This window comes from Dendrobates tinctorius, unplaced genomic scaffold (assembly GCF_039654945.1).
Source record: "Dendrobates tinctorius isolate UK_male_01 unplaced genomic scaffold, ASM3965494v1 ptg000019l, whole genome shotgun sequence".
In the NCBI taxonomy this organism is placed as follows: domain Eukaryota; kingdom Metazoa; phylum Chordata; class Amphibia; order Anura; family Dendrobatidae; genus Dendrobates; species Dendrobates tinctorius.
In genome coordinates this window covers 47,846,326-47,860,053 of record NW_027361687.1, presented here as the reverse complement: position 1 = coordinate 47,860,053, position 13,728 = coordinate 47,846,326, and the positions used below count along the sequence as shown (strand labels likewise).

The window sequence follows — 13,728 nt, the reverse complement described above, 5'->3', positions numbered from 1 at the left end:
GATCAGCACTAGCACTGTTCGTGGGCATTTCTGCAGTGTCAGCTATAATATAAAGGTGACGGATGTCGTGAAGGGGTTCGTAGAACAACCTGATGAAACACAAAACACTTAGTAAGACTACTTACGACAAATGTGATATAGTGCAGGATGGTCTACTAAGAATAGTAATCAAATCGGCGAGATAAGGACCGGCCAGATTGTTCCTGGACAGATCTAGGTCTGTGAGACTCTGGTTCTCAATTAATATAGTTGCCAGCGAAGAACATGATTCCAATGTGAAAGAATTATTCCTCAAGCTGTAAAAAGAATAAAGAAGTTGCATGTTTTACATTATCTCTAGATGTCACTATCTGTTGCTTCTCTTAGGAAGGGTGTACAAGAAGTCCAGCATTTGGAATAATCAGAATAGACTTTAGAGAATTTAGGTTCTTACTTCTTACCTTAATTTTTGAACCCTGCATGCACCTGGAGCTAGGATCCCATAAAATGACAGCATATCACTGTCTTTGAAGTCATTGTTCGAAAGCCTGAACCAAGGGAATAGGAAATTATCAAATGTCGGTTAATACAATTACACTAGAGATGGGCGGACACCTGGATGTTCGGGTCTGGCAGGTTTGGACGAACAGTTACAAAAAGTTCGGGTTTGGGTACCAGAACAGTACCTGAACCAAAATCCAGACCCCATTCACTTGAATGGGAGGCCAAACGTCCAGTGTTTGCAGCGCTGTTATGTGCATGACAGCGCGGCAAACACCGCTTCTGATTGGCGGGGAAATCATCCCCACCAGTCAGAGAGCGGCGGTTCCCACACTGTCAAAAGACAGCGAGAGCGCTCAGCTGTGATCGGAGGTATAAAGTTTACCTCCAGTCACTGGTGTCAGCTGATGGGACTACAGATCCCATTATCCGACACCTGCTACCACTAATTACAGTGAGAGTAGGAGCAGCATATGGGAATATTCATTAGCAGCTCCTGCGCTGTAAGTAAACAATTTAAAAAAAAAACGGCGTGAGTTCCCCTATATTTTTGCAAACCAGCCAGGCAAAACTCACAGCTGGGGGCTGCAACCCTCAGCTATCAGCTTCAGCAAGTCTAGTTATCAAGAATAGAGGGGTCCACACAATGTTTTTATAATTATTTAAATAAATAATATTAAAAAACGGCGTGAGGTCCCCCTTATTTTAGACAACCAACCTTGCTAAAGCAGACAGCTGGGGGCTGGTATTCTCAGGCTGTAAGGGGCCATGGATATTGGCCCCCAGCCTAAAAATAGCAGCCGCAGCTGCCCAGAAAATGCACATTACATGTCCAATTCTGGTGTTTGGCCCAGCTCTTCCCACCTGCCCTGTAGTGGTGACAAGTGGGGTTCATATTTGTGGGGTTGATGTCACCTTTGTATTGTCAGGTGACATCAAGCCCATGGCTTAGTAATGGAGAGGCATCTATAAGACACCCATCCATTACTAATCCTATAGTTACATGGTAAATAAAGACACAACCAGAATAAAGTCTTTTATTTGAAATAAGACTAAACACAGTTTTCCATTTTTATTTAAACGCCTAATTCCAGCAAAGTCCTCATTCTCCTGTAATAAAAGTAAAATAAAAAAACAATAATATACCATACCTGTCCGTCGTTCTATCCCAAACTGTAATTCATGTCTGGGGGATAAACCGTTTCTCATATATTGCTATGTGTTTTTTGCACTTTATATCTTTTCAGGGTGCAGTTGGGCCCATATGGCTATGTATACTTGTGCCTCTGTTCACACAGTATGCATTTGGTTGGCCCGTCGGATCTAAGAGTATGGGCGTCATTAACAGGTTCAGCCAATTGCAATTCATTTTCTGTGTGAACATTGTCATATACAGATTATATTTTTGTGCATTATTATACCAAGCGGCCATTCCCTGATTGTAGGCAGGCTGTCTTATCAGGTATTTTTTGTACCTGTGCCATTTAATTGGATCCACTGCACCTTGATAGTGCTTTTGTTCTGTGGCCTGGGCAGGTAAGCACCTTTTTTGCCTGTGTGCTGGTTGTTTTGTCTAACTTAGTCTTTTTTGTTTTTTTCAAGATGCGTCCATCCAGGCTGAAAACCTGTGGTGACTGAATTGCTGTGAGCGCAACCTTAGAGACCGGTGGTGACGTCAAAGAGGTTACGTCCAGTCACCAAGGCACTGTTTCCAGCCGAACTGAACTGTGGTGACTTCGGTGAGATCCCCGCTAGCACGGTGAGAAAAACTCTATGATGTCACCACCGGTCTCTGAGGCTGCACTCGCAGCAATTCAGTCACCAGTGGTTTTCAGCCTGGACAGCCCGGAATAATAACTATAGAGGGCAGATAATTCACAGGCACTATTTCAAATTAGGCCTTCCAAGGGTCTGTGCACACGTTGCGGATAATAAAATAAAATAAAAAACGCTGTGCAAATGCTGCGGAAAAATCCGTAGCAGAAACGCTGCGGGTTCATTTCTGCAGCATGTCAATTCTTTGTGCGGATTCCGCAGCGTTTTACACCTGCTCCATTAAAACACAGGTGAAATTTGCACAAAATCTGCAGAAAATCCATAGGAAATCTGCACTATATCCGCAGGTAAAATGCAGGTCATTTTACCTGCAGATTTAGCAAAATCCGAGCGGAAATACCCGCAGCACAATCCGCAACATGTGCACATACCCCAAGGTAATAAACCAGATTCAGACTGTTTGCATAAAAAGTAAAGTGCATAATGCTAGTATATTATAAAAAATAGTCACTTATGGAATAGCAACTATGCTCCTGATGCTAAGTAAGTAAATGAATGAAATCATAAAGTGCATAAGTGCATTGGAGCCAAAATCCGCCATATAAATAGAGGACTGTTTAACACATCCTTATCTTTCCGAGTCTTGGACACACCTCAGCTACACCCTGACAGTGCCATTTCACCTGCTGGCTTCCTCAATTGGGGGCATGTATGGTATATTGTTGTTTTTTTATTTTACTTTTATTACAGGAGAATGAGGTCTTCGCTGGAATTAGGCATTTAAATAAAAATGGAAAACTGTGTTTAGTCTTATTTCATATAAAGGACTTTATTGTGGTCGTGTCTTTATTTACCACCATACAACTATAGGATTAGTGATGGATGGGTGTCTTATAGACACCTCTCCATTAATAAGCCGTGGGCTTAATGTCACCTGAAATTACAAGGGTGACATCAACCCCACAAATATGAACCCCACTTGCCACCACTACAGGGCAGTGGGAAAAGCCGGGCAAAGCACCAGAATTGGCGCATCTAATTGATGTGCCTTTTCTGGGCAGCTGCGGGCTACTATTTTTAGGCTGGGGGACCAATATCTATGGCCCCTTACCAGCTTCAGAATACCGGCCCCCAGCTGTGAGCTTTAGTAAGGTTGGTTGTCCAAAATGGGGGGTGACCCCAGACCATTTTTTTAAATTATTTATTTAAATAATTTAAAAAAACAGCATGGGGTCCCATCTATTCTTGATAACTAGCCTTGCTGAAGCTGACAGCTGAGGGTTGCAGCCCTCAGCTGTGAGATTTGCATGGCTTGTTAGTAGAAATACAGGGGAACCCACGTCATTTTTAAAAAAAAAAATATTTAATTACAGCACAGGAGAGGCTAATGAATACTCCCATCTGCCGCTCCTGTTCTCACTGTAATTAGCGGTAGCCGGTGTCGGATGATGGGATCAGTAGTCCCATAAGCTGACACCAGTTACCGGAGGTAAATTTTATACCTCCGATCACAGCTGAGCGTTCACGCTATCTTTTGACAGCGTGGGAACAGCGGCTCTCTGACTGGCGGTGATGACTTCCCCATCGATCAGAAGCGGTGTTTGCCGCGTTGTCAAGAACATGACAGTGCGACAAACACCCCGTGTTCGGGCAGTTGAACCCAAATTGTAACACAGACTTCCTGGTGAAGTCTGTGTTCGGTATGGACGCTGAGCTATACTGTTCGGGTTCACCCATCTCTAAATTATATCCAAAACGTACAATTTGCTGTCTGTGAAAATGTGGTGTGTTTTGGTGTGTGAACTTCAGATATCAATTTTTTCCTACCTGAGTTTTTGAACTGTGTGCAGAATTCCTGTGAGCCTCTCCAAGCCTTCACTTTGAATGAAGCATCTATCTAGATTAAGGTATTCAATTTCTTTGCAGGATTCAAGGATAAAAGCTAAGACTGTGCAGTCCACAGGTGTAAGATGGAATTCAGAAAAGTCCAGCTGTACATGAGATCCTATCGTGCTGCGAACAAGATGTTTATTCCGGGATTCAAAAAGATAAGTCAGTAGATTCATTTTCTCAGAAGGATCTGTTTCCAGTGTCCATTTTGTTTCAATTTCTTGCTTGATCCACCTAATGACATACTCAGAAGCAGAAGTTGTACTACCTAGGAAGGACCTCAGAAGAGATCTAGTGGTACCATCAGAGAGGCCACAGAGAAATCGAATGAACATTTCACACCTGCCATCTTCAAATGATTTGATTCTATTAAGTGTCAATTCCATGTCCTTCTCGGAAAAGTTCAAGAAATGGAGTAAAGCTGAGAAGAACTCCTGTATGGTGAGATGTAGGAAGGAGTAAGTGTTTGTATGACTTTCTATTATAAAACTGGAAAGTAATTTTGATGTAATGCCCACTTGAAATGTTTCAAAGTCTTTGGCATCAAAAGAAAGAATGTGATTCATGACTCCATGTTGTGCCATCCTCCCAATGGAAATCATGAGCTCCTCAGGATGTTCAGTATCTGCGGAGTGATTAGCAAGAATGTGGGCCACATAAGACACAAAGAGTTGCGTCACTGTTTTTGGAAGAAGTGTATTTTGTTGACCATCCTTCATTTGTGTTGTAAATGACATGGATAATACTGTACAGATGATCCAGCAGTATGATGGAATATAGCAGAAGGTGTATAATGTGTCATTCTGTCTCACATATTGCAAAACCCTATTGGACAATTCCTTGTCTTTGAAAAAATGTTCAAAGTATGCCTCCCTTTCCTTGGGGAAGAATCCCATGATCTCACAGACCCTTTGGAAAACACCAATATCAACAGAAGCCAGATTGGTTGGTCGACTAGTTAACAGTATTGAAGACCTGTTGAGAAGTCTTTGTCTCACCAAGCTAACCACAATGTCATCAACTCTCTCCTGCTGTTTGGAGTTGGAGCATACAGTTTGTGAATTAAAATTAATGTCATGAACACTTTCATCTAGACCATCAAAGATGAAGAGCAATTTTTCTGGATCCTTTAAGATATTTTGGAGTTGAGTCTGTAGATAAGGATAATGGTCAAGGATCATGTCTTCCATACTGATTGTATCATATCTTTTTAAATCCCGGAATTTAAAGAAGAAAATAAAAGAAAATCTCTGATAATGTTTCTTGGTCACCCAGTCATAAACAAACTTTTGCATTAGTGTGGTCTTTCCAACTCCAGGTACGCCACTGACCATGACTGCATGTGGTGTACACCCAGAACGGTGACACCAACGGAACAGCCTGTTGGGTGAGATACGCTCTAAAGTGCTTTGTGCTTTTCTCAAATAATGCTCATGTCTTCCCCCAGTTTCTATTATCTCATGTTGAGTGCGATTCCTGAACTGCTGAGTAGAGACAACAATTAGATCCAGGTAACAAGTAGAAATGCTACCGCTTCGTCTCTGTTTTGCAAGTCCTGAAGCGCTGTGGTCTTCTAAATTTTGAGTCATTTCTAGAAGATGTCTCTTATGAATATTATGGGTATCTGCGAAAAAAGATTAAAGAATATAATCAACCTAAAACTTGGTCAAATTAAAATAAACTGAGATAAACAGACAGTAATCACATTAAATGAGCATAGGAAACAATCAGATAATAGCTACAGTCTGCACCCAGATATTTTATCCTGCAGAAAATACAAGGATATTTTAACCTGCAACCTACAAAGAGGGAGAGGCTGGTAGACCAATGGATAGTTTCCGGAAGGAGTCCTGCAACCGCTTATCCAAACTGCACCTTTTTTGCCCTTCTCTCTACATAAAGACATGAGGCAGTCCAGACAATGACCAGTAAAGGTCAATAACCTAACTAATTATAAATGTGAAGTCCAGATCATAGGTACAGTCTTCACTCACTTACTTTAACCTGCGGAAATACCTTACCTCTGCAACTTACAAAATAGAGGAGGTAGAAACCTCTGCAACTTACAGGTAGGAGAGGCAGATAGATCTCTGGAGAATTTCTTGAAGAAGGCCTGCATTTTGGCATTCAAAGTGCACCCCTGTGCAGCATTGTTTTCTCCCCTTTAGTTTAAGATTGCCTGTTAGATGCTAAACAGTGGATTGTGTGAATCAATAGCATAGTCTACTATGCTATTTCTTACCTTTTATTCCTCATATACTAACCAAATGAACACCCTTTAAAGGGGGTTTTACACATAGCGATATCGCTAGCGATATCGCTATAACGTCACAGATTTTGTGACGTTATAGCGATATCGCTATGTGTGATACTTACCTCCGACCGGCTCCCCCGCTGTCCATCGCTGATCGCGCGAGAATGTCCGACTCCATTTCTCGTCGTCACCTTCCTGCTGGGGCTTCCTGCTGTGACGACGAGCGACACGTAGAGGCGGGCGGGAGGACGTCAGGATCGCTGTGTGTGAAAGGTGGGTATCGTGCGCTGCGTCGCTGCTGCATCGCTGTGAGGTCTGCCTGTGTGGCAGCTCACTAGCGATCATTTAGCGATGCACCAGCGATCCTGACTGGGTCGGATCGCTGGTGCATCGCTAAATGTAAAAGGGCCTTTAGGCTTTCTCTAGTAATGGAAGCCTATGTGTCATGATCCAGGACGGGGTTTTGTCTTTGGCCCGTCCTGGTCAGACAGGGGTTAATTGTTTCTACCTCTCTCTGGCAGAGGGCGGCTATTTAGTGGCCACTCGACCTAGGTCCGGTGTCAGTTATACTCCTGCCCTCGGCTGAGTTAGTTGACCTCTTGTGTACGTGTGCCTTGTGCCTGATAACTCGCTGCTTGCTTGGTTTTGATCCTGTTCCTTCCCTGTTACGAGTTCTGCCTGTCCCTCTTGTAGTGCGCTATCTTCTCTGTGTACGACTCTCTGCCTGTGACTTGACTATTCTCTGCTCGTTCCTCTGGTACCGTGCCGCCATCTCCGTTTATGACCCCTGCTTGTCTGACCTGCGTTTCCCTCTCCTCTACTACAGTATCCTTGCAGTTAGTATATTACATCATCTGCAGCAGTAGGACGCTAAGCCCTGCCCCCTGCAGTCACATGATCGTAGGTCCTTGTACTCCTTACTACTTTCAGCATCGCAGGTACTGTCTACTTGAACTTTCACTGCAGTATCGGACCCTGGGCCCTCCCGTAGTGTGGGTAAGTCACTCTGCTCAGCCATGGCAGTTTGCCGACGCTGACAGGATCCTGACACTATGGACATGTTTACCGCATAAATCCACAGCTTTACTGGCATATACATAAATTGAAGAAGGAAAATTTGAAGTTAACAGGGCCTTACAAAACATGTTTGTTTCTATTAATGTGAAAATGAATCATTAGATCTGGTTCCTTTTTTCAAGAATGGTGAAGGGGTAGATTTCTATTGAAAGTGGTTGTCTTATCTCAGCATCTCCCCAATCCATATTTCCTAACAGAATTAGTGATGAGTGAGTATACTCGTTGCTGCATGATTTGCAGCTGCTAGACAGCCTGAATACATGTGAGGAATGCCTGTTTGTTAGGGAATCCCCACATGTATTCAGGCTGTCTAGCAACCACAAATCATGCAGCTGAGATGACAGACACTACATCTCCGAGCACACCAAAATACTCGGAGATCACCGAAAATCTGAGCAACGAGTATACTCGCTCATCTCTAATTAGGATGTATGGTCTATATCAAGGTTCCCCAACTCCTGTCCTCAAGGCCTACCAACAAATCATGTTTTCAGGATTTCCTTTGTATTGCTCAGGTGAAGCAATTATCACCTGAGCAATACTAAGGAAATCCTGAAAACATGATCTGTTGGTGGGCCTTGAGGACTGGAGTTGAGGAACCCTGGTCTATATGGAGTAAGGTTCCCTGGTTGGTCAAAGTCTTGCCACTCAATTGTTTTAGTCAGCTCCATAGACATTGAATGTGGCAGTAGCCATGGAAGATTCAACAAGGTACTTGGGAGACCAGGTTTTAACGGTGGGGCCCCAATCAACTAGAATTTTATCTCCTACATACATACAAATTTCCAGAGAGACCCTTACAGTAAGAAAATGTTATCAATTGCCTGAACTGAATCCTAATATTTGTATAATTTACCACTTAGTTGATATAATTGGTGTCCATCTGCATCCAGATTGATTTGTGCCACTAACATATCACCTAGAATAAAAGAAGCAAGCAGGTAATCAGTCATCTGAAACCATTTCAGCCAAACGTCCCAACCCATAAATATCCAGAGTTACTGGGGTTCAAAAATGCATAATTAAAGGCACAGAAGTAATATCTGCATAATGAGTGATTGAGGATAAGAGCCAATATGGGCATATCTTTTTAGGGCAGTTCCAAAATTAAAGATATGTCAAACTTTTACAAAAAATGATTTTTTAATAGCTCACATGCATCTAAAATATTTAAATGTATACAGCTCCTATGCAGATTTCTATGTCTCCTTGGTTGTTGCTTACAATCATAACCTTAGCAGGTACATCCTATTACGTCCCATGTGACCTGTTTTAACTTGCATGAGTAATGTAAAGCTCCTCTAGCAGTAAAGACAGTTAGGGTAGAAGGTTTTCCATGCCATGAATAACATTATTACCTCTTTCAGTAAATTCAGCCATTACTCCAATCAGATTAGGATTTTGGCAATTATTCTGTAGGACAAAAAGACTTTCCCACAGCGCTAGCACAGCATCTCGCCCCATATCCATAATATCTCTAATTAGAATTTCTGAAAATGCGGAGGATCCTAATTCTTTCTCCATTAGAAGGTAATCCTGAAAAATAAATACCTGTATAAGTATTCTAATAATTTTCACAATTCCTCCTCAGGTGCAGAGATTATAGGGAGGGCAAAAGTGGCAAATGACAATGATGTCATAAATAGAGATGGGTTGACAACTGGATGTTCGGGTCCGGGGGTTCAGCTGAACAGATACAAAAAGTTTGGGTTCGGGTACCAGAACACCACTGGACCCGAACCTGATCCCGGGCCCTATTCACTTGAAAGGGGGGCCCGAACATCCAGTGGCTGACATGCTGCTATGTGCATGACAGCGCGGCAAACACCGCTTCTGATCGACAGTGAAATCTTCCCTGCTGATCAGAGAGCCACGATTCCCCCTTTATCAAAAAAAAGCATGAGCGCTCAGCTGTGATCAGAGGTATAACGTTTACCTCTGGTCACTGGTGTCAGCTAATGGGACTATTGCTCCCATCATCCGACACCTGCTGCAGCTAATAACAGCAGGAGCGGCTGATGGTTGTATCCATTAGCCGGCTCCTGCACTGTAAATTTCTCTTGTGTTTTCTATAACCAGCCAGGCAAAACTCACAACTGGGGGGCTGCAACCCTCAGCTGTCAGCTTCAACCAGGATTGCTATCAAGAAAAGAGGGGTACCCACAAAGCTTTTTTTAATTATTTAAATGAATAATTTTAAAAAACGGTGATGCGCCCCCCCATTTTGGCTATCAGCCTTGATAAAGCAGACAGCTGGGGGCTGGTATTCTCAGGCTGGTAAGGGACCATGGATATTGGCAACCCAGCCTAAAAATAGCAGCCCACAGCTGCCTAGAAAAGGCACACCTATTAGATGTACCAATTCTGGCGCTTTGCCCAGCTCTTCCCACTTGCCCTGTAGCGGTAGCAAGTGGGGTTAATATTTGTGGGGTTGATGTCACCTTTATATTGTCAGGTGACATCAAGCCCACAGGTTAGTAACAGAGAGCAGTTTTTCTCATGGTATGGTGCTAGCGGGGATCTCACCGAGGTCACGGCTGTTCAGCCTGGCTGAGTACACAGCCTCAGTGACCAGAGGTAACCTCAATGACATCATCTCCAGTCACTGATGCTGTGCACGCAGCAGCTCTGTCACCAGTGATTCTCAGCCTGGACGGTCGCATCCAGGTTGAAAACTGTTTTTCCGACAGACATGGATTACGGCGTGGCACAGAACAATGGATAGGTGAGGGATATTGATGTTTTTTTTATTTTTTATTTTTGTTTTATTACAGGAGAACGAGAGCGTCAGTGGAATTAGGCTTTAGTTGAGTATAACTGTTTGTTATTTTTAAATAAAAAAGTAAAAGTGTGTTTTGTTTTATTTCTAAAAAAGGACTTTATTCTGGCTATGTTTTTAAGAAGCATACAACTATAGGATTAGTGATGGATAGGTGTCTCATAGACGCATCTCCATTACTAACCCATGGGTTTGATGTCACCTGACAATACAAAGGTGACATCAATCCCACAAATATTAACCCCATTTGCTACCGCTACAGTGCAAGTGGAAGGAGCCGGGCAAAGCGCCAGAATTGGTGCATCTAACAGATGTGCCTTTTCTGGGCAGCTGCGGGCTGCTATTTTTAGGCTGGGGGGGTCAATGTCCATGTCCCCTTACCAGCCTGAGAATACCAGCCCCCAGCTGTCTGCTTAAGCAAGGCTGGTTGTCAAAATGGGGGGATGCATTACAGCTTTTTTAAATTATTTATTTTAATAATTTAAAAAAAACAGCATGGGGACCCCTCTATTCTTGATAACCAGCCTTGCTGAAGCTAACAGCTGAGAGTTGCAGCCCCCAGCTGTGAGTTTTGCCTGGCTGGTTAAAGAAAACACAGGGGAAACCACAATGTTTTTTTAAATTATTTATTCACAGCGCAGGAGCCGACTAATGAATACAACCATCAGCCACTCCTGCTCTCGTTGTTATTAGCGGCAGCAAGTGTTGGATTATGTAGTCCCATCAGTTGACACCAGTGACCAGAGGTAAACTTTATACCTCCGATCAAAGCTGCTTGCTCATGCTGTCTTTTGACAGCGTGGGAACCGTGGCTCTCTGACCGGCGGGGATGATTTCACCACTGATCAGAAGCGGTGTTTGTCACTCTGTCATGCATAGGTGCACGGGTGTTCACCGATGTTCCTGTTGAAGTCCATGTTCGGTGCCCGTACAGTAGGCATTCGGTACAGGTCGCCAAACTTTACGGTTCGGGTATGCCCATCTCTAGTCTTAAATACTTAGGGCTTCAAACTCACAGTTACTGTTAAGCTGACTTCCAACCAAACTTATCTCCATCATCTTGGATCCAATACTAATTGTATGTTAAAAGTAAGCTACTTTCTACAGAAACTGGATTTGTCTAGGTTATATAAGACAGAAGCCACCAAAAAGCACCTCCAGTTAGGCTTTAGGGGTGCATTGTGTATGATTCTGCAGATATTGTTGGTACCAGATTGCCTCTATTTCATTCACCTTGTATAGCTTTGTCTGATCAGACATAAATAGTGAAGACCACCACATGGAGAAGATTGTCCCTCTACCTAGACTGATATTTTATTCTGATATATACCTTAATTCTTCTTGGAGAGGATTACTCATGTAAAAATAATGCTTTTATTATTTATTATGAAACTCAAAGAAGGGGTTGATTTAGGGTTTGGGTCTTGAAGACCAGTTACAAATAGGTTGGGAAATTTAGACCATTATACATAAAGGAATCAGGTTATACCTTGTGCATATTATAGTTTTGGAAATATTTACTAACTCATACTTATATGAAAGACTTTCTTCTCACCATCTCCATTGGGATATTTCGGAACCCAAGCTCGCTCAGGAAGTTCCGAGTGTCCAAAATCTCCACTATGTGCGTCAGGTCATTCCAAAAATATTCATACAGAATTTTCAGGGTGAACATTTCATACTGTAAAAGTCGACAGCGAAACTGCTCAATGTCATCTAGATAAGAAAATCACATGGTGTCACTGACTCATCTTATTTTTTACATGCTCAAAATAATGGCTACCATAGCTCCTATGGCTCAAAACCAAGGAGGTAAATTATTAGAGGACAAGATCAATATTGAGACAGAAGTTGCTACGAACCATACTATTTTCTTCAATATAACTAAGATGCATTGACAGACACAATCAATAGACAGGTGTGAGGCACTTGTAAATTTATAGCAGCGAGCACTGACAATCATGAGTGGTTCATACGAATGATCAATAATGCAATCGTTTGTTCCTCCACCAGGCATATATTTTACAATATTGTCTCAGCATATCTCTTGAGAAATTGTCAGACGATGGGTTCTTATGCCCCCTTAAAGGATGCAATCAATGACAAACATGTTTTTGGATTGTTGGTAGGTTTATGGTAGCAAAGAATATTCGTAGGGCCATTCATGAGAACATCTGTAGGAATGTTCACGTGAACAGTCCTTTAGGCAATAATTGACCTTTAGGCTGGGGCTCCATGAAGCTGCATCCATTTATTATCAAAGATCCAGCTACATACATGCAGTGTCTGATACATACATTTGCCAATAGTACTTCAATTCTATCCACAAAATCATGCATCGTTTGGCTGCCAAATGTGGATTCCTCAACCTGGAGACTCAACCTAATGAAGATGAACTCCACCTATGCGAGAATGGCTTAGAAAAGCAACTAAAACAGCAATTTTTCAATCGTGGTTCATGAGGGAGGAAAAGCTGCTACTGTTGAACATATTCAGTTGTCTTCAGCCTTTATTACTGATGTAACCAAGGTGACTTTACTGACCATCACTGATGACTCTTGAAATATTTTTCTCCATGGCTTCTATCCTCCACAAATTAAAGATGTCTTTAAACTTCAGTCTAAAATGCCAAAACAAAGTAGTAAATTTTAATGGGTCAACAACATATAAAATGATAATAGATAAGGTGATTGAAACATGATCAACAGCAGTCAAGCAAGGCAAAAATAGGCCAATAAGCTGTCCATGTTGGGTGAATATTTGTTTACAGACAGTCATCTCTCTGGAATCCCCACACAGATGAACACTTGGATCAGTCAACTGTAGAGATAAGCGAACTTGTTCGGAAAATGTTCGCCAATATCATATTCAGGACGAACAGTGCACATTCAGATTCACGTTCAGATACCCTAGCATTTTTCCTAAAAATCAGCAAAATTCAGCCAACGTTCGGTAAGTGATCGAGTTTACTATGGGCTCTTTCAGACGTCACTGTTTCCAGTAGCAGCACGGGCTACAAAATGTCCTGCACACCTGCACCTGGGAATCAACGGTACAGTTCATGATGTTCCCCAGTGTTGGATGCTGGAAACAGCTCACATCACTGTCCCTTGCTCGCACTGTGATCAGTGCTTGCAAAGGACAATGTTGAGAGTTGTACTCAACTGTTAACAGCAAGAGCAGGCTGAGGCTGATAACAGTGTTCATCAGCCTCCATCTGCGCTATAAATAAATACATTTTTTTTTAAAAATGACATGTAGTTCCTCTGTATTTTTGATAACCAGCCAGATGAAACTGACAGCAACGGGCTGCAACCTTCAGGTGTCAGCTTCAGCAAGGTTGGTTATCAAGAACAGAGGGGCCTCCATGCCATAGTTTTTAATTATTTAAATAATTTAAAAAACCATTGTGGGGTCCCCCCTATTTTTTGACAACCAGCCAAGCTAAAGCAGACAGCTGGGGGGCTGGTAT

The 13,728-nt window shown here is 42.4% G+C and overlaps 1 protein-coding gene across 4 annotated transcripts in view; it reads right to left on the bottom strand.

Moving 5' to 3' along the window:
- The window catches only part of LOC141082913 (NACHT, LRR and PYD domains-containing protein 3-like), a 94,396-nt gene that overhangs the window by 20,682 nt on the left and 59,986 nt on the right, over window positions 1-13,728 (bottom strand). For all 4 annotated transcript variants that reach the window (XM_073566963.1, XM_073566966.1, XM_073566965.1 and 1 more), the window contains 7 exons: window positions 12,800-12,876; window positions 11,812-11,972; window positions 8,836-9,013; window positions 8,334-8,396; window positions 4,084-5,770; window positions 441-527; window positions 126-296 (listed from right to left, as the gene is read on the bottom strand). In XM_073566963.1, coding sequence (XP_073423064.1) covers window positions 126-296; window positions 441-527; window positions 4,084-5,770; window positions 8,334-8,396; window positions 8,836-9,013; window positions 11,812-11,972; window positions 12,800-12,833 — 2,381 coding nt within the window. In that variant the 5' untranslated portion in view covers window positions 12,834-12,876. The remainder of the gene's footprint in view (window positions 1-125; window positions 297-440; window positions 528-4,083; window positions 5,771-8,333; window positions 8,397-8,835; window positions 9,014-11,811; window positions 11,973-12,799; window positions 12,877-13,728) is intronic.